The sequence below is a fragment of the Labrus mixtus genome, chromosome 7 (genome assembly GCF_963584025.1).
Source record: "Labrus mixtus chromosome 7, fLabMix1.1, whole genome shotgun sequence".
Taxonomy (NCBI): domain Eukaryota; kingdom Metazoa; phylum Chordata; class Actinopteri; order Labriformes; family Labridae; genus Labrus; species Labrus mixtus.
In genome coordinates this window covers 6,800-28,524 of record NC_083618.1, presented here as the reverse complement: position 1 = coordinate 28,524, position 21,725 = coordinate 6,800, and the positions used below count along the sequence as shown (strand labels likewise).

Sequence of the window (21,725 nt, the reverse complement as noted above, 5' to 3'; positions counted from 1 at the left end):
ATACAGTAAGTCAGCAGGTGAGCAGGTGATAGATATGATCCATGTTATGAGGAGATCGTTTTCCTGCTATGGCTTCAAGCCTCATGAATCTCCCCTTAAACCAGCAGCGATGAAGTCAACACATGGAAATTTAGAGTCTCACTGTGCAGCACTCACTGTGTAGCAGAGCGTAGACACAAGCCTCCTCCACAGTGGGAGAGACAAAATGTATCAAGTAAAGCCTGAACAGAGACATTTTCCTTTGAGTTGCATCAGGTGAAGGGTTTAACAATTTGTTTTAAGGGTAAGGAGGAGTCATTTGGAAATCTCGCTGAAAGACAGTGTTCACCCTTGAGGAATCTGAGGTCGTCCTTGTAAAAGACTACCCATCCCGCCCCCCACCCAGTCCTCCTCCCGCATCCCTGTCTCCTCCCCCTTCCTACAAAAATCCCTCTACATCCTTCCTTTCCCCCTCCCTCCCCCCTCCTCCTGCAGATCACCGTATTGGTCGCTGGGATGGAGCGACTGCGCTCCAGCAAGCGTTGAGCGCATAATCATGCGTTTGGTCTCTCCGGGTGTGGGATGCTGTGTAAGTCCTCTGCATACAAGTGGACAGGTGTAGCGTGCCGTGTTGAGTGGGACGATTCAAAGAAAGAGAGAAAACGCCTAAACACTGTGATTTTACCTTTTGTCTTTTTGTCTTTTTTGGTTTTGTTTAAACCTCTGCCACTACTGCTCTGTATCTGCAGCCGCGGAGGGCTTCCCCCCCTCCCGCTGTAATATTTATGACAAAACGGAGGCAAATTATTCTGGTCACGTTTCTGGCTGACAGCCGGCTGTCCTGGAGAGCACTGGAGTGAATCCGGGTCCAGTGTTGGAGGTATAGCGCAGCATACCGACACCTGCAGTAGGATGTAAAAGGGAATTCCCACTCAGCAAAGTGGTAAGTTTATCACTCGAATGAAGCTTTTTGCACATTTGAATTTGTAATAATGTATCTTTAACAGTATTCTTGAATATGTCTTTGCAAATACAACATTAGTGTTGAACTTGTATCTACAATGACTTGGGAGCGATCTTGGCTGTCAAAGGGATGCAGTCTTGTGCAAAATGACACATGTGTTGGGCTGGACAGTCCAAACCTGTTTTTTGGTGGACTGGAGGCGACAATAACAAACCACCTGCGTGTCAGACCAGGACTTACGATGGGCCAGAAAACAGCCCCTGGACTTGTGATTCCAATCTCTAGTGTGCGTTTTTTGATGGCTGGATGCATCTCCGTGACAAAAAACAACAACAACAACACAATCTTTCGTAGTTTCTGATCATTTTACGTTTTAACACTCAGACGAGGAAAACACAATCTCAATACGCTCATGAGAAGAAACAGATCTACACTGACTTGTTTTGATCAGAACGGTCTTAGTAATCTCGTACCTCCAAGACTCCCTTTTCCCAGGGACCCTCACTGATGTGCTTCAGTCACATGGATGCGCCACGCTTGACACACAGGTGGCCCGTCTAGTTGTTTTTAAAATCAATGCTCCACTCAGCACATTTTTTTATTTTTTGTTAAAATCAGATACAATTATTCCACACAGCACGTGATCCGTCGGTCTTGGATCAGCATAACCCCATGAGAGCACGATTTCAAAGGATTGTTTATCAGGGCTGCAGTTATTTACCTTCGTTAGGAAGGCTGGGAAGTGTTTTAGATGTTGACAGTACAATTTGCATATTCTCTGCCTGTCTTTTGCATTTATGTAAATTTTAAATCTGAGATATGTTCAGTTTTAAGAGTGCATCAAAGCCTTAAGCTCTCTTTTCCCTACAAATGTTAATGGTTAGGACATCCTAAAGCAAACTTGTTTGTGATCCGGTCCTGTCTTGCCAGGTGTGACAAACAGTTTTCATCCCTGTTCTCTTGTTGATGCGGCTTATGGTGACATGTTTGTTGGAAGGTGATATGGCGAGCGATGGTTTTCTTAGTAGATTTTTTTGATCATATTGATACGTTGTGACAGAAAAGCTGATTCTTGGGATCTCCGCTCTAGGCAGGAGGTTTTGGGTGAGAAAGCCTCTTCCTTAAATCTACTTTTAGGTTTGCTGACACAACATTCGTTCTCCCTCAAAATATTAACTGCGCTCCCTTTACTTGTTTTTATTTCACATCCTATTTTCCCCTCTGAATTAACAGAGGGGAAAAACATGCACAAGATTAAAAAGAGTGAGTTGAAGCCAGCCTTTCCTGTTATGTTCCGTTTATCTGTGTGTGTTTGAGCACGTGTGTTTGTATTCTATGTGTACTCCCTGCTGTAAATCCCAAGGGGACGATTGTTTTAACATGATTTCCCATTTCCAATCACTCTCATGGAGGCAGTCTGTGTGTTTGCTTTGCATGTGGGTCATTGTGTGTTGTGTGCGTCTGTGCATGTATTTATAGAGAAGCTTTGATGCTGCTGGAGGGGAAATATTCCTCCACACTTGTCACTCCGAGGTTTGATACTGCAGCGTAGGCGAGGTAGAAAGTCGTATTTTGAATTCAGGAGTACTGTACTTCTGATTTGACGTGTTGATTGAAAGGATCAGATTTGTGCTGGAAAGGCCTCAAATAATACGCTTTATTAGTTTCTATATTTAATTGATTCAAGTAATGGTGCAACTTTATCTCCATGTCCCCTAATTATCCCTAATTATAAGAATGGTTTGACTTCATCCTATTTGTCTAAGCCATATAGACAAGTTGTTCTTATTTATTGCAAAAAATAATTCTTGTGTTTATTGCAACCACTCATAATGCAATAACTGAGTAACTGAGCAGCCCTGATGCGAAGCAGCCTTTAGACTTTTTTCAAATAAAAAAAGTTTGACTTATATAAAATCTTAGTAGTTAAATCTTTTCCTGTAGATTAATTTCTATAATGTATAAATAAAAAGTCTGAGATAGCACATTGTTCTGGTAAGCACTCATGTTCACAGTGTGTACAGTGTGTACAGTATAACAACACACTGCACTTTAATCCCTCAGATAAAAGTTAATAAAGATGTTCCTGCAGGACAAAAGCAGGAGGATGGTGATGGAAAATGTAATACATAGCAGGAGAAAGCAGAGACAAAACATGCGGCAATAAATCATTGGAGGAGAAGAGTGGAGTGACCAGGATGAAATAGGCTATCAAGAGGAAGGAGACAGGGGAGACGAGACCTGTAAACAAAGACTTTACAGACTCCATGTGGAAGACTATAAATATCTGACAGAAATACAGCTGCCGTCTTGCATATTTATTGTGTGTTTAGATTTTGATGTAATTCCTTGTATTTTGCATGCTGGACACATCTGTTATTAGCTGTACAGTATGTGAAAATGAGTCTCAAGTACTCACTGTTTTTTTAATGATGACTCTTAATGTGAGTGGTAAATGCATGTCTGAATATTTGGCTTTATTTATGTGTGCGTGTTGGTCTGAACTCCCTCTGCTTAGACCTCTGCCTGTCATTAGTTCTGAAAGTAAGGATGCCTGCGGTGGTGCCCTCCTCTCTCTTGGCCAATGATGTCATGTCTGTGGGAGATAAATGGCATTAATTAAGTTCTAATTGCCTTCTGGAGTGAAATAGTTTAATCATTTTAACCTGCTGCAGACAACTTCAGTCTTTCTTTTTCTAGTACCCAATCAGCACCATTTACTCCTGTAATCAAATTGCTGTCAATCTTTTTTTACATTTTCTTTTTCTCCTCAAAGTCCAATAATCGATGAATTCTGAGCAGGAACCTCTCTGACATAAAACAGAGTCTAGGTCATAGATATCTTTTTTCTCTGCAGGTTTAATTAAACGTAAGTTGAAGGTGAACACTACACATTAAAACTGTCCTGATTCACTATTTTCAGTGGTGACGGAGAGTCTGTTTGAGCCCTTGGTAAAAATTCACAGGGGCACCCTCCAACCAGTTTTCATCACCACTATCTTATAAATAATCTCACACCAAAAAAACAAATTGTGATATTTAAACTATTTTAAACTAAGTTCACATTTGTATTATTTATTAAAGAATTAAGAATAAAAAGCTTTAAAAACTGTGTAATGTCAAAATATAAATATGAAGAACAATAAAAACTTCCCCATGAAGCGGAACTTTGAAAGATGTAACTGATGTGTTGTGACCTATTTCCAACTGAAACAGGATACAACCAATCACATGTAAGAAGGCAAGACATAACGTTTGGATGAATTTGATTGGCTCATTAGCTCTGATAAACCTTTTAAATTGGTCAAGAATTTGGCATTTGAATGCAGAATGAATCATCTGGCATTTGAAACGTTGGAAGAGAAAATACAATGAGTCATTTTGATGTAAAACATACTCAGATAATGCTTTGAAATATATATGGCAGATAAATGAATATTTATCAGAGGGAATAAAACCAGGAAAATGTATTTTTCATTTCATGGGGACTTTGAACGATCACATAACTTCATTACAAAATACCTCTGAAAACTGTGCTGTACTTCCAAAGAGCTAGTGTTCACATTAGTGGACTGTGATAGAACAATAAAATCTTCTAAATCACTTCAAAAAGAACAATATAGACATAGGCTAGTAATAGTTTATATTAGGGAACTAAGCCCACACCATGAAGCCAGCTCATCAGCACCCTCTTACTGTAACATTGATTCTACAAATGCTGCTTCTTCATATGCAAACATCAATAAACAAACGGCACAATGTGAAGCTAGCAGAAGTTGTGTTATTCCAGATTGAAGGCTAGACTAGTAGCATTCTGTCATTTACTATTATATTTAATTGTCATTATCTGCTCACTTACCTCTGTCTACTGTAGCTTTCTTTGTTTATCTTCATTCCTCTTCATTTTCATTTAGAGTGAGTGCTGTCAGATGTAGCCCCCTTAGGATTTCTTACTATCATTGCAAACTTTGCACATTTTCAGCCACTGCTTCGATTTTCAAGTTTTCAGTCCTTGGGGCCCCAAGCAGTTGCCTGCCTTTGTCTGTTGACAAGCATCCTCTGCCTCATTCATTGTTAAAGGTACCCTGTGGAGCATTGTAATCTGTTTCGTTTCTCAAATGATTCCACTGATCTACAAGTGACAGCCATGTTCCAAAAGACTCAACAATGCACCAGAAAACCCAGGATTTTTTTTAAATACAGCGAGCAGGAATAATTGATGATGTTATGTTATGTTGTGTAACTTTATGATTGCTTACTGTTTGGCTATTGTTCCTTTCCACGTGACACACCACAGTTAAATTTGGCAAGATAATCTTTGGAACCATCAGATAATCGGGCCATTGTGTTTACCTCACTTAAGGAATAAGAGTTTTGTTTCAAATGACCGGCTCTTTTTACAGGTTCATTCCTATTAATTGGGACTGTTGAGTCTCAATAAGAAAGAAAAAAGAATCTTGGATTACAATGGGCCAAATTTAACACCGGCTATATGGGGGTGGAATTAAACAAGCAAGTATTCTCTACAATGAACAGATAACCAGGAAAAAAATGACTCGACTGCAATACCTTTAGGGCATTTTTAATCTGGAATATTACACGGACAGGGCATCTGAACTTCAATGTTTTGCATTGCATTTTTGTTCAGATCTGTATGAAGTTACATGTAAGAGGAGGTATGTTGATAATCTATGCAACCGAGGCCACTATATCTCACCTTTGGTCCCTAGTTATCGTCAGGCATATGAGTTATAGTCTTGACCTTCCTTGTCTGGAAAATGTCTTTAAAAATCTCAATTTTCATTTGAGTTATTCTTTATTACATCATATTACATATTTCCATCTTAGAAAGCTTGTTCCAGAGTCACAGAAGACATTAAAAAAAAGTATTTTTACTTGTCAAATAAACTGATCCATGAGTGTGAAATTGGAGCTGTACAACTTTAACTGTAAAAAATGCATAGAAGAAAAGATAAGAACCTCTAGCATATTGAGACAACATTTTGTGTTTGTGTGTGTTTGTATTCACATCAAAGCATGTCTGTGCATGTGGGCACAGGTCACAGCTTTTACTTGATAAAAGTCAGTCCTGCTTGTCTTCATACAAACAGCTGATAGCTGTAGTTTGTCAGCAGAGAGGCACTGAAGCAGCCACAGATCTTGCCCTGTGGCTTCTCTATTTATTAACAACGCTCACAACACAAATCAATAGAGAGGGAGAAGTTCATTATCACACCCAATCACTTGAGGAAATTGTGAGTTATTACTGGTATGATAGGAATAAAAAGGAATACTTCAATGCCCCTCCATTCTATCCTGGTATTATTGTCTTATAATTGTCACCAATTATGGCTATTCTGTTCGATTGAGCTGAACTGCCTTCATAATTGCTGATTTACATTTCAAACTCCACATGCTCGGACTCATTCTTGCTTCATTTCAACAGCTTTCCCCACTTCATTTTGATATCTTCTTGTTTTAGAGAACAATGATTGCATGGCAGCTTTGATAAGTCCTCATTGATGGCTGGTGCATGTAATACCAAAATTACAGGCATGGAACATCAGCTTGCTATTAGATATAAGTATTGTCTGAATGGATGAAATTGATTGGTGATGTAATGCCTCACACCAGATCTGTCTAAATCCAAGGTCTCCTTTCTGTCCAGAACTGTTTCTATAGATTATAGGCTTTAAATATTATGTATGGCTTCCTTCTTGATGTTTTGTTAGCAGCCTGTCAGAATTGTGTGACTCTACACAAGTCTGCATTTGAACTACAAGATCTCTTATGTAATAACAGGAATCTGTGAGAGGCTACTTGCACTGTTGCATCATGAAACGCTACCTTAAAAAATCACAGAACAGTCCCTCCAGACAATCTGGGAGGATTACACAAAGATATCGCACCGTGAAGTCAAGCCATGAGTTTGAGATAAGATGGATTGTGAAGGGGGAATTTGAGGCCGTGCATCTGGGACTATTCAAAAGAGAGATGGATAGAGGTAGTGAGCAGGGAACAAACATTCCCCTCCAGCGAGCACGCGGCTCCACATCCATCTGCAGCCGCTAAGCCTCCCTCCCATCCATCATTCCTTCACTGTGCCTCCCTCACACTTTCATCTTACCTCCCGTTACCTAGCAGGACCATTTTCCCAGGCAAAAGTCTCAAGCAAAAGTAAGAATGGGATTCAGCATTTTCTCAAGCACACAAGATGTCATTCACTTCAGTCGGCAATCCGTCTTGTGATGTTCCTGCGGAGAGCATACGGGCAGGGAGAGTGTGCAGGGACGTGGGCTGGAGCTGGGTGGTGTTGGGTGGTTGTGTGTATGGCTGGATGGCAGATAGGAACACATTGCGCGCCACATGGTGTTCTTGTGCGTCTTCTGCAGGTTTTGCATGAATTATAATAAAAAACCCTTTTTAAATGTTACAGTACTAAGTGCTGCTGGACTTCACATCAAGGGTAGCAGTGTTGTTTTACTTTACCTTGTATTGTACATACAGTATTCAGTTTGTTGGGTGCTCTCATATTAAAACTAAATTTCACTTTCAGGTTACTGTATCAGAAAGATATCACAGGGAGTGATGTTATTGCTTTCTCTGAATAAGTTGTGTTGTTGGCCTGGACCAGCTGGTTTTCTGGGAGCCTGCCAGGGATGCTGCTGCCCAGCTGGTGGTGGCTCGCTGTTAGCGCTGCTGGAGAAATTGAGTTGGAAAAATTAAGCCTTTGATCGATTGTCTCACTGCGGACATTAGGAATAGCTAAGACAGCCATGAGTCAGCGTGTTGTATGCACCATCATCTTGTTTACTTTTTCTCATTTTCTCCCTTTTATTCCCCTCACTCCCCTTTTTTCCTGTCACTCTCCTCTGTATTCCCCCCCCCCCAAATGTCAACTTTTGGTGTCAGTCCCATAGAATCAAAAGAGCAAAGGCTTATTTCTAGTCCCAACATGTGACACTGACATTTTACACTTTAACAAGGAGGAAAGCCATCAAAGCAGAGGCAGATAAGAAAATCTCCATGGATAGTAACCTTAAATAAACCATCACACAATGCTGCTACACTTTCATCTTGTGAATCTGTAGTCAGATACAATGCCCTCTTACAGAGGTCTCTTTTGTTATCTGAAAAGCCAGGCCCCGTTTCCTGCTACAGCAATTATTTTTCCAATCTATTTTTTGTGTGAAAAATACATACACATCTACTTTGGTTATTGTTATCGGCAAGTAAACAGTACTGACAGTTCCTGTCCCTGAGGTGGACCCAGGCACAGAGGCTCACTGAGTAGTTGGATGATTTCCAACTGCAGAATTCAAACCACAGCAACAGGTATAATGAATAAAAAAGAAGTTGTCCTTACCAGAAATCCATTGTGTAGCTTACTCTGAAGGTTGGTGTGAAGTTAACAATACTTACATAAGATGGCATGAAAATACTGCTCATGGTAAAATAAGCAATACCAAGACAATCACAGAGGCTTAAAACTAAGATTCAGCTGGCTGTTTCTTCTCTAGAAAGTTGTTCCAACCTTAGAAATATGCAACCTATGCCCAAAAAGGTTTTAAAGAGTGTTCAGGCGATGCTTACATTTAAATAATTAGCAAATTGAAATCTCACATGTATTCGCCCTGGTTTGGGGCTAAAGCGGGAGGGTGCCCTCGGGCCCAGTGCAGGATCAGCACTCTCAGCAGGATGGGCAGCAGTCAGGACACAAAGGGCCAGATTGAATAAACCCTTTCTGCTTCAGTTCAGACATGCTGGGAAACTTGTGTGTGCTGTTTATCAGACAGGTGCACTGGCCTGGAAGTGCAGTTGTCATCTGAGGTGCATCGTATGTGAAATAAGTGAAGTGTGCCTCACTCCATGAGGAAGGCTTACAGGAATTACATTTTTTTGTATGTAAGCATTTGTGTTTGAGTCTGGGCAGGTTCAGGATCAAGAAGGAACTGTGGAAATGATATTGGAGAAAACACAGCTCCTTTGAACTAAAAGGAACACAGGTGTAATACTAACAGATCAATTTAATATAGAGTTGGAAGCGTTTGAATTGGATTTTGGCACCTATTAAGCTGCTGTTCACCATGTTAATTATTATTTGCAGCAGTTATCATGGGAGGACAGGGCGACATAAGACGCATCTTTGCCACAAATTTTTGTCATTGCACCTTATCTGTAATTCCCTCCACAAGACTGTGCTACTGTTATTTAAATATGTCACTGTAGGCTTGAGCCTTCATCCTGTTGTCAGTCCTCTCCCTCTGATGCATCCTCCCTTTAGACACACTTTGGGCTAAGAGCATGGTTACTGGTTGTTTTTAATGATGGGCAGCAGTAATTTAGCCTCTGGCAGGAATCGTTCAGTCAGGGGAAAAAACAAAACACATAGATAACTAAGAGTGTGTGTTGTAGTGCAAGGACGAGTGAAAGAGCTTAGACAAAATTAGAAGGAAAGAAACAGAACTTTTCACACTGACAGGATGTAGCAAAGCATTTATCCTTTTATATTGTGAAAAGCTGCTTGACAACCTGTCATCTTCTACAAGACACCTATAATAACCCTGACAAGAGGTTATACCGTCTTAGACACTGTTTGTTTATTATTGTTGTTTTGGGGCAGAGCACAGAAAGTATGCCAAAAGATACAGCAGATTGAATTAAATCATTTGTAAAGCCCAAGCTAAACCTGCAGCTTACAGTTTCTTATTTGATTCCATGTTGAACAAACGAGGCACATTGTTTAACTTACTTGCATTATTGTAATTTATGCTGTTAAATCATTAGATGGATTTTCCAGAACCAATTTAAGACTTTTTGAAACTGAAAATGACTCAACAGAAGTTATGCTTTAAAAGATTTCATCACATTTGTTTGTTACAAAGAATAACTACCATGACTAAACTTAAAAATTAACAGTTACTTTAAGATGTTCATGCCTGTATGTCTGGGTTATTTCTTAATATAATATAAATTTATAATATAAGTAATTTAGTTTGCTGGGCCCCCTTCCCTTTTCTTTGACTTTTAAATTGGTACCTAGGGTGTGTTTAATTTATGGTGGCGATTCACCTTGCTCCCAGCTATGTTCTGTTGCAACATATAACTTGTGCATCAACTTGCACACTCAGACACTGGTTGGTTGTAACAAGCATGCCACACTCTGATAAACCAAACATTATTCCAGCAGTCTACAGTCTACTGACATGGACTTTTCTGCAGCCTTATTTTCAGTTACCATCTATAAATTCATTAACCCAGTATTTACAATTCTCCCTGAGAGTCACCAGTTCGCATGATCATTGAAATAGACCCAGAGTTCATTGCCGTACCTACGCATTTTAATTTTCTTATTCCATCAGTGCTTTAAAAACCAAAACATTTTTGACTTTTCACGGCAGCAGGTTAAAGACACAGCAGTTCGAATGAAAGGCATATGCCATTTTTTCTAGCCTCAAATCCAAATGCTAACACAGACTTTTCTACTGTTTTGTCTGTGGCCCTTCGTATCTCTTACTAGTTCATCACACAGTACTAAGTATCCATTATCATCATAACACTGATTGTGGCGTATTGTCCCTCTTAGTCATAGAATAGCATAAATGACTCTTGTTGAAAGCTTTTCAGCCTGCATATTTCAAAAGCACACACACCCCTTATAATCATTGGCAGTTCTGTTAAGAGGATCAGATGATGACACGTTGTTGGATGAGACTGATCAAATCAGTTACAAGACAATACCATGGATAATTTAACTCAAGTAAAAAGAACAAATGAACATGTCTCCCTCATGTTTTCACATTAGCTGTGAATATAAAAAAGGTTGATTGTTCCATGATTTCTCATTCATATACGCTTACATTATCAACATTATTTATGTATGAGCACATGATTTATTTCTCTAATGTTTCAAATACCCCTAACAAGAGATGGATGACGCAATTCGTTCAATGCAGTATTGACATGTTTGTTGCTTCTGTGATTAGTGGAAGTGATGCCTGTTCAATTTTAAGTGTTTCTTTGTCTGTGCCATGATTATCAGAAACCCTACGTTGTGAACCATATTTAACAATACCTGTTAACACAATTGATTGGGAAGAGATTAGGTCACAGCTCACTGAATATTCTTGTGCTTGTTATGTATGTTTTCAAACACAGGGGGAATTGAGATTGATCTTTTTCCTATCAGAGGAATGTCTATTAAATCCGATGTCATTTTGTACCTCAGAAGCCATATGTAGGTTTTGAGCTCCGTTTTTTTGCAGTAGAGGGAATTCCACATAGGCCTTAACATTTTTTCAATATCTTTGTTCATTAATGTCAGATACTTCATACTCCTGTGATCTCTGACAAAGTAAACAATATAATATGTTTTGTAACTGCAGCTGGTGATTAAAGAAGGGGATAAATCTAATTTGCCTGCAACTAGTTAATGCAGTGCTTAAAATGAGACCACAGGTACCTGTGAAGTGAGATGGGCGGTATGTTTCTGTGCTCCCTTGGCTCAGGCTTGTTAAATTGGCAGATCGATGATGCTTTAAATCAATGTTCCAGCAACAATGCAAACCCCACGGAACCCATTAGTGGATTAAGATAGACCACTGGTCCACGCTGAGGCTTGTTCTGCCTGGAGGTCCTTTCCACATGACAAATGGGGAAAAAAACTGAAATAACACAAAGGGAAAAGGGCAAATGAGAGGGTGCGAACAAGAGCCGTGACAGTAAACAGGTTGACAGAAGAGGCAGGGGTCAATACTGTCTGCAGGGACACACCTGTAGCTTCTTGTTCAGAGACTCAGGGAAAGGATTTTTCTAACTGTATTTCAACCAGGGGTCGTATATAACCAGCAAATACTTTGTATAATTCCCTTCTAAGCAAAAGAGAACACCCAACCAGCCATAAGTAACATGCTCTACATGCAAAGTCATCTGTCCCAGCCAGTAAGCTGAAAGAGAACAGAGCCAGAATGGATGAAGGACAACAGATGAAACGAAGTGGGTGTTGGGAGAAGATGTCAGGGGAGCCACTTTTCCTCTGATAGCTTTGTTTATGTGCCACTGTCTGAGGATCATTGATCCATTCGTCTTCATTACGTCTCCCTGTGAGAACTATTAACTGCTGCCACCCTCAGTTGGGTGCCTGCTATGTTGACATGCAGTGCACGGTGTCCCTGCAGCCAAGAAATGTCCCTGCCACCTCCCCTCTTTCAGGTAGAGGCTAACAGTTTTACACTTCCTTTGGAAAAAGGGAACAGGAACACTTTAAAGTGGCAACATGTAAAAAAAAAAAAAAAAAAAAGGATTTAGGTATTAATCATATTCACGGGCATCATGGAGGTACTAGGGGGCTGATACTGGTATCAGTATAAGCCTCTGATACAGCCTAGTATTGGGAATCCTGTTGAACACCAGTCAGTGCATCAATTTGATTACATTCCATAAATTAATTGGTTTTGGTGTTAGCAATCAGTTTTCCACCAATTATATGGATATTTTTTGTTGCAGTGGTATCATATGGTATCGTCCAGTACTACATTCTATTAATCTAAAAGGAAAAATGGTATCACAACCTCTCTGGTAAAACAAACTTATGTGAAAAACATGTAGTATATCATAGTTCCATATAATTTAGTTCATTCTGCATTCTTTGTTTTAACCAATGTAACATAATAATCAATCAAAAATCCACTAAACTGGGGCGCTGGTGGCGCAGTGGTTAGTGCGCGCGCCCCATGTATGGAGGCTGTCGTCTCAAGCGGGTGGCCCAGGTTCACATCCCACCTGTGGCCTCCTTCTCACATGTCATTCCACTCTCTCTCTCCCTGATTTCCAACTCTATCCACTGTCCTATCTCTCCATTAAAGGCACAAAAGCCCCAAAAAAAAAATAAATCCACTAAGCTCATGGGACGCCTAGTTAAATCTTTATAGAGAATTCACTGTAGTGCATGATCTGTAAGCACAGTCAGGAAATAAATCCCCAGTGGTTGACTGCTCGGGTTCCTGCTGAGTCCCTGCTAAGCGCACTCATACCTGCAAATTCCCCCCATGAGACACCCTGCTCCGTTTCTCTCTGAGCTGTAGCCATTGTCTATGATAAGTTTGTTGTTATGAAACTGCTTAAGCTCAGTGAGGCATCATGGGTCATCAGCACAAGCTTGAACTGCAACCTGATGTCTCCAATTGACTATCAAGATCACTTTTAAATCACTGTCAACTCAGCATCCCTTTGCTTGTGAAATATGACATGTTTAACTGTACTTATTGAACATCATTTTCTTGTTGTTGAAAAAGCTGACTGATAAATGTTCGATCTTTCTCTGTCTATCCTCTTCTTTCTTTCTATGTCTTGTTTTTATTTTGATCTCAGAATCACCAAAGATCTGGCCCTATGACTGTCTCGTTCGAGCCAGAGGAAAGACAAAGGCAGAGCATGGTCTGGTGTGGCCCCCACTGTTGCTATGTGTGAAGGAGTGCCGTGGCGTCAATGGAGACCGAAGGCTATCGTGAACTCCTGGAGACCAGTGATGGTCAGGGGGTAGGCCTGCTGGATGGAGGGGGCGAGGTGGGGGCAGAGGAGGGCTGGAGCACCCCCTACCCTCTGGGCTTCCAGGTATCTTTGACCACTGTGCTGATACTGGAGCTGGTGTTGGGTTTCAGCAGCAATCTGACCGTGCTTGTGCTTTACTGCGCCCAGTCCAATCTGGTGGATTCAGTCAGCAATCTTGTGACAGTCAACCTCCATGTCCTGGATATACTGGTATGTTTGCTATGTCTGCCACTGACTGTCGCTGTGATCTTGCTACCAGCCAATGGAAGTGGAGTCAGCAGCCTTGCAACGCTGTGCTGCTTTCATGAGGCCTGTGTCACATTCACTAGCGTGGCTACAGCAGTCAATGTGCTGGTGATCAGTTTGGACAGATACGACATCTCAGTCCGTCCAGCCAGTCGCCTGCTGACCCCAAGGCGTGCAGCCCTGCTCCTTGCAGCAGTCTGGGCTGTGTCTCTTGCTGTTTTCTTCCTGCCTTTCCTTGAGGGGGACTTCTTCTCTTTGAGGGCTGAGGGAAGTGAGGACTTGGAAAGGCAGAAAAATGAATCTGAACTCTTCACTGGACTGATGCCATTTTTTTCCTCCCTCTCCCCCTCATCTTTACCATCAACTGATCCTCCCTCCCCCTCACACCACCTGCCGCCAGTATGGCAGAACAGGACACTGCTGTGTGTAGGCGGGCAGGGGTATTACACAGGTCTGGCTATGTATTACCACTTGTTACTCCAAGTGCCATGCTTTTTAATCTCCGTAGTCGTCATGTTATTCACCTACTCCAGGATCCTTCAGGCCCTCAACATTCGCATTGGCTCTCACATGGTGAGAGGTACACGTAACAAGGACTCCACCTGCAGGATACGCTGCAGGAGGCAGAGGAAGAAGGAATTGAGCCTACCAACAGAGGTAGTATCCTCCAACCAGAATCAGAACCTCAGTCATCCTCCTCTCATCCCCTCACCCACCCCTACACCGACATCACCCCCAGCAATCTCCTCCATGCCCCAGGGCATGTCTGACAGTGGAGCAACAGTAACTACTGTCAGTACTGCTGCCACCACCCCCATCGCCACCACACCAGCCACTCCTGCTTCTCCGACTCCAGCTTCAGTCTCAACCCAGACCCAAACCACCACCCCACTGCCAGCCTCCTCCATGGGTGTACAGGCCTCAGTTTCTGCAATCATCGCCTTGAGGAGGGCAGTGCGTAGGCACAGGGACCGTCGAGAACGTCAACGTCGTGTCCTCAAAATGTCCCTACTCATCATATCCACCTTTATGGGCTGCTGGGCTCCTCTGTCTGCAGTCAATATTCTGATTCTGTGTCTGGGTCCCAGCGATGGCCTGGTGCGGATACGCCTCTGTTTCTTGGCAATGGCTTATGGAACCACTATTTTCCATCCTCTGCTCTACGCCTTCACCAGGCAAAAGCTGCGCCGTGCCCTCAAAACACGAGTAAAGAAAAGGGTAGTGTCCCTACTTCAGGTGGACCCAGCTCCAAGTGGGGGCACAGTTATTCATAACTCTTGGGTGGAGGGGGGAGCTCAGAGGAAGACTCGCAAGCCACGGGTGGAAGCTAGTGATGGCACTGATCGATGCCTCACAGAGGCAGTGAGGGAATGAGGCTGGTCTTGGTTGGTGTGTGGTTGTGAGTCTGAATATGAAGAATTGAATGCATCCTACCAATTTGCTAGAGAAGGATTGTGTGTATATTAATGCGAGAAAAATTAGTTCCAGGTAGTTTACAAAGGTCTGAACAAATCCAATGACCTATGGTTCCATTCATATGCAGGGACAGGTGAGTCCTGAGCTCTCATTAGAGCCCTCTTTCAGCTCTCCTTTCACATGCCCTCATTAGTCTACACCTGACTGACAAGGTGGCCACTGTGTCTCCATAGCAACTCTGGACAACACCTTAGCCATGGCTACTGAAAATACTAGTGAACACCCCATATGCAGGATAAGGGTTATATAACAGCAAACCGACAAACTATTGCTCCTTTGTGAACTTTCAACTTGCATGTGCATGTAGTATATGCACAGACAGATAGGCAGACATACACACTTATACATATACACATACACACACTTACTGCACACTGATCTATATTTAGTCACTATCTGTGAAAGCACACCAATATCTACCTGCACAGATATTCTCAGTGAGAATATTATTGAAAGACTAGGTTTCTCTTTCTTTTCCCTATTTTTGTTCATGCCTTAATTGAGTTAATATGATCTCAAGGTGCTGAATGTCCTGCTGTATGTTTACAACAATGTATCAGAGTAACAGTGTTTATGCATACTGTATATGGTATGGCAAATTAGCAGGTAAATGCAAGCATTCAGATTCAAAGTTTACAGGCTGAACTTCCAGGATACTGCACAAAAAAAATTAATCTGATTTCATTTAAGCACCATATTTTGGCAGAATTTGTGGAGGTTAAACTTTAAGGCATGATTTTTTTTTCTGAAATCAACTTTAATTAACAGTTATTATGAATAAGGCAAGGATGTGTAGTTTTGTTTGGAAGTTTGCATGTATGACTGTAAGGGTAAATGAGTGTGTGCGTGTCCATGACTATGTGCAATAAATCCTGAGCAAAGCAATGACCCCTAGGATGTGAACAAAAACAGAATGTGAACACAGAAATGTAGGTTTTCTACGAATGGTTTGCATAACATGGAAGAAGGGAAAAGAAAAGGGACTTACTATTATTGTTAACATCAAAAGCAAACTACCAGGAGCAATTGTAACAACACAGTTCACTGTAATACTACTGATATTGTATCACTTCAGTTTTTAAAAGTGGAAATCAAAAGGGCAACATTTTGTGAAAATGTCATCAAAATTGTGTCACTAAAGATAAACGAGCATTTTTAACCGCAGAAATCCATTAAATCTGCCTTGGGACTTTACTTTCTGTTGGCTATTTGAGCTCTTGAGGCAGTGTCACTGCTTTTGGCAGCATTAAGGACGACTGCAAAAGCAGACAGGTGTCCTGGACATATTACAATATATCTGTGTCTCTCTATCTCCTCAGGGCTTTGTGTCTCATATCCAAACTTGCTGGAAATGAAACAATAAACCAGCCCTCAATCTACTCTTGTATAATGGGTGTTACAGTAGGTAAAGATTTATGTCATTACGTAGGATACAGTACACTGAAAACTTTGTATGGAAGAGCTTGGGCTTTGGGCTATCTCCTTCATTCAAACCTCTTTTACACTACTTGTGACCCAGACAGATGACAATAATCGTTGTTCGTATATGTACATTTTTCAGGGATGTAAATATTTAAAGGTCTGGGTTTTAGTTAAAAATAAATCATCACAATCATCTGCCGGACAGAAAATTAGCCATTGTGATAAACTCTGAGCGAGTTGGAAAGTTGCTGTAAAGACAAGTAATTGTATTTGTGTTAATACTGTATGTGTGTACACTGTACTATACAATAATGACCAAGTGTATAGAGAAAAAATAGTATTGTATAAGATTTATAATAAGTGTTATTGTATAGAGAAGAAGAGAATCTGTAATAAAAAGGTGATCTATCTAAGAACTTATCTCTCTCTGTTCACTGTGTGTGTATACATTATATTTATTTTCAGTGTATTAATTGTGATCAAATTTGGATTTTTACCTATCAGGAAGTTTAATGTATTTTATAAATGTCCATGTAGATACATTTTATCTGCTAGGGAATATCCCTATGGGCATCCTTTGTTTTCAGACTTAATGGCATGAAAAAAAGCCATAGAAGAACAAATGCCTTATTGTTTTTCAGTGTAAAAGATTTATAATCAAGTTTATATTAATACTTTATTGTAATAAACATATTCACTTTTTTTAAATGAAAGTAAGAACTGAAAAGTTACGTCTCTAATCACAAGACTATTGAAAAATGAGCAAGAATCTTGTAAATTAAGGAATTTGTCAATTTGTCCCATGTAAGACTCCTTTATTAAATAAAGTGTTTTGTCACTGCAATTTCACCACAAATGCAGCAGTGTTTGTAGAGACTTTGAAGGACACTACTTCGATCTATTCTGCTAAGTGTAACTTCAGATTTCCTCCTTCCCTCTCCTTTGACCCATACTTCTGTCTTTTGTCCAACTGTCCATACCTTCCTACATCTCTTGTTTGCACTTCCTATTTCTCTGATCTCTAAATTTGGAAACTCAGTCCTGGATACTTCCAGTATTTGGTGAAGACTGTGCAGAACCCGCACTACAAGCACCTTGTGATGTGACTACTGTGCTAATCACCACTATTAATGAAGATGCAAATTGTTAGTCTGGTAAGCATCTGTCAAGACGCTTTCTTGATGTTCATTTTATCAAAACAAATCTGTCTACACACATGGTGTGTGTTTGTTGCCTTACTGATTTCTGGAGTAATTCAACACCATATATTCCCTAATCCTGCCTGATCATTTCATCAACATCCTCCTCTTTCACACCCTCATTTCCTCGCTTGGTTCTCCCTCTTTTTATTCCACCGGTCTGCATCTCTTCTTGCATCTCTCATCCACACTCAGGCCTTCCAGAACAAAGCAAGGAACAGCTGCAGTGTCTGTGAATGAAGGAATGTCACCTTGGGGGATGATGCTGGAACAAAAACGAGAGAGAGAGGGGGAGAGAGACGCAGAATAGAGAAGAGATTAGGGCGGAAAAGAAGGAAAAGACAGGAGGCATAGATGCTTTGGCATTGGTACATCATATGACCAATAAAGGGACAGCACCGCATCACTGCAGAGCACCACCCTTTGCTAATAAAGAAAAACAAACACCAAGTGCTCAATGATAAGATATGCTTTTCTGTTTTGTAATGTTGGCCCAGTAGAGTCTTACAGCATTGCTCAGACTAACGATCATACGGTGCAAAGCCCTCCTGTTTTGCCCTTACTCAAAAAAGTCAGAATTGCCTTCAAATAAATATAAAGACCTGTATGTGGTTAATGGCAAAGTATTCAACCAACAGTGACTTTGCCAAATCATTTTGCCAGAGTCTGAGTACAGAAATAAATAGGCTAGTGGCAGTTTGACAGGACTGACTGTTCATGGTGCTTCCAGTTCTTGCATATAGCTTATCCATTTGTCATATATCACAATGGTGTAGGCCTATAATTCTGAGACATTTAGTATAGACTGTACACATTTTGACATGCAGATAAAAGTGTTCATAAACCTGCAAAACATGTCCGTCAAAGCCATTGTATATGGGTGGGACCACTTTTTTTTTTTTAATCATTCATTTGGACCCCCTCACAGAAACAAACGTGGAGTAGGCCTTTCTGTCTCTCCACCCTGCGGAGAGCAATCTCAGTCAAATCAACTTTCTCAATGACGATAGAAACTCCGGACCACGTTTTCACTGCTGCCGTGCAGTCCATTCCGCTTTTCGAACACCGTATCAGGTTTTCACTCTTGCTATTTCGATTCCAAATACTCTCAGGCGTAGAATTTGTATCGATAATAGACACACATAGCACCGAACATAGAGTCTGTCACCACCATAGACTGTAAATATTAGCTCACCACGAGCTTCACATTCATCTAAATGTTGGTAAATAGTTCACCTGTAGCTTATAGTCTTACTTACAAAGTATCTGCCTGACAGCAGCCTCCCTGGTTTGTTATGTGCTAATTGCTCGCTAACATGAGCTGAGCAGTGGAGAGATGAAATGGAGGTTAGAAGACTGTTTGATCAACAGAAATATGGACATTACGAGATTTTTAAAGTAAGTTATAATAACTGTGAATCAGTCAATTTCAGCTAACTAACAGCAGACTGGACTACAACATATTCGTATGAGAAAATATTAATTTATGCCAGTCGACATAAAAACGTATTTAAGATAACTCAACTCCAGTATGTTTGCCGACTTGTTATCACTGATACTATCAACGGGAAATTATTTAATACTGCACTTCCATGATTATTAAATAATAATAATGCGAAATAATTAAATCTTCTCCATCATCATATTCAGAATCAGAAGGTGTCTTGTGCTATCGTCAGATTGAACCAACAAAATATGTCAAATATAGCCTACATTTGAAAGTAGGAAATTAAATCTACTCCGTTAAACACAAATATGGGGATGTGCCTCCCAGACTCTCCCTTAAAGGCCATTTTTTTTAATGTTTTGGTTTTACACAGACCTTTTGATTGCTGTCTTCATGAAGTTGTTGATTTCTGAGTACGGAAGACTTCAGATGATCATCAACGGCGCCACCTTGTGTTCGAATATTAGCTGGAGCTCAACACAGTCTGTGTCAAATGTTAGCTAATGAGATCCACTTCCTCATTGGTTTTGCTGGTAAACCCCCCGCATTACTGGATATTAGATGTTTTTTTTGTTCGGAGGGTCCTTTCGAAATTAGGTACGGACCTTATTTTTAGGTATCCATTGTTGGAGAAGCGGCTGTGGTGGTATGCAAGTTACAAGATAAATATTGCGACTGAAACAACATTACGGCTAGCAAACTATATTTCCGTCTGGATCATGCGAAATACAAAACCAACGGTAGACGTTGAAAATGTTAGTCAGTGCATGTTTATGTAACCGTTGTACTTCATTGACGATACACGCGCCGAAATAGCTCAGTTGGGAGAGCGTTAGACTGAAGATCTAAAGGTCCCTGGTTCGATCCCGGGTTTCGGCAGCGAAGGGATGTCTTTTGTAGTTTTGTGGCTTAATTAGAACATGGATTAATTTAATACATTACTTACATCAACGAAGCATTTTAAAAAACATTTAATCTAGAAATATACATTCTTTTTTTAATTTTTATTAGGTGCAATAAAGTGACAAACTGGTGATATACAAATAAGGCACACAAAAAAAAAAAAACAGACAAGGTCAGGACAATGACTCCAAAATACAGTAAAAAAAATAAAATAAAATAAGACAAATAAAGACAGCAAAATAAGACATCAATAGACACACATCATACTACGAACAGAAAAACTACAAAACTATATGAAATACCTAAGAAAGGATACAAAAAGTGAAATAAGTGATAGAGAGAGAGAAGGGGAGGGAGAGAAGGTGCTTAGTAAGGGGGACTTGAGAGGTGGAAGAGAGTTGAAGAGTTGAGCAGTGGTATGTATTGAATATGTTGATATTAAACAATGTTGTGGTGTGAGAGTTTGTGTAATGATTATGTTTTAGCGGAAGTTGACTTCAACCGGGGTTTTGGGGTTGGTTTGAGCGTTATTTGATTGGGGGGGAGGATTGAGGGAGAGGCAAAGCTATTTTTATTTTTTTTATTTTATTTTCTTTGGCCGGGCCCCCAGACCCTCAGGAAGGGACTTGTCGCTTGCAGGACCCGGCCTGTTCAGCGAGCATACATGAGAGGGAGGGGCCACCAGACCCAGAGGAGGGAGCCCCCCCCCCCCCCCCCCCCCCCCCCGTATTGTTATTGTCATGCCCCTCCCTCTTGAGCATCCTCCCCAACAAAAACAGCTCTGTGGTGATTTGTTTAAGTGGTATGAGAGAGAGAGGAAGGAGCAGTATATATATAAAAAAAAAAGAAAAGAAAGGGGAAACAGGGATAATAATAATAAATATGTAATACTAATTATGATGATATGTCTTATGATGGATTGGAAGTAACATGTAGCCGAAAACTTTGGAAGAAGGGAAAAACAATAATAAAAAAAAAGAAAAAACAATCAAACAAAGAAAAAACATAAAAAGTTAACATGATGGTGTTTTGAATTTGAACAGATGATATGATGCCTGATGTATATCGAAAGGAATACAGGGAATAACATTGTAAATCAAAATAAATAAAAAAAACAAAACAAAAAGAGCAAAAAATCAATCAATAAATAATGATGTAAATGACAAGAAAATAAAAATTCTATGTTTCGAATCTAATAATGATTATAATGAAATTAAGTAAAATAATAATAATAATAGTATGTCGCAGTTCAAGAAAGATACAATATAACAGGGTGTTAAATGGAATAAGGCAGAAGTGTTGAGAGAGACTTGATGTATCATCCACGGAAGTCACACAAATAGGGTTGGTTTTATGTAAAGTAAGGTGAACGGCTAAGAAAGGTAAAGAGAAAAGGGAGAATCGGAGAAGAGAGCATGGGGGCCAGGTGGAAAAAATAAAAGTGTATGAAAATGCAGTCACTTGTAAATTGTGTGTGTGTTGGGTGTGATTGGTGCACAGGCAGAAAGAGTTGATGGGTGGGATGTTGTGTGGGTAGTTA

The 21,725-nt window shown here is 40.4% G+C and overlaps 1 protein-coding gene and 1 non-coding gene across 3 annotated transcripts; both read left to right on the top strand.

Moving 5' to 3' along the window:
- The first annotated feature begins 484 nt into the window (after window positions 1-484).
- LOC132977366 (G-protein coupled receptor 22-like) lies at window positions 485-17,052 on the top strand. 2 transcript variants are annotated; one of them, XM_061041890.1, is made up of 2 exons: window positions 485-922; window positions 13,313-17,052. In XM_061041890.1, the coding sequence occupies exon 2, from the start codon at window positions 13,430-13,432 to the stop codon at window positions 15,110-15,112; it is 1,683 nt and encodes a 560-aa protein (XP_060897873.1). In that variant the 5' UTR covers window positions 485-922; window positions 13,313-13,429; the 3' UTR covers window positions 15,113-17,052. The 2 variants fall into 2 exon arrangements, with proteins under 2 accessions (XP_060897873.1, XP_060897874.1); XM_061041891.1 differs by lacking the exon at window positions 485-922 and adding an exon at window positions 966-2,206.
- Window positions 17,053-20,088: 3,036 nt separating this feature from the next.
- Window positions 20,089-20,161, top strand: trnaf-gaa (transfer RNA phenylalanine (anticodon GAA)). Its single transcript has one exon. It is a non-coding gene; the product is annotated as a tRNA-Phe (tRNA).
- Window positions 20,162-21,725: the final 1,564 nt, after the last annotated feature.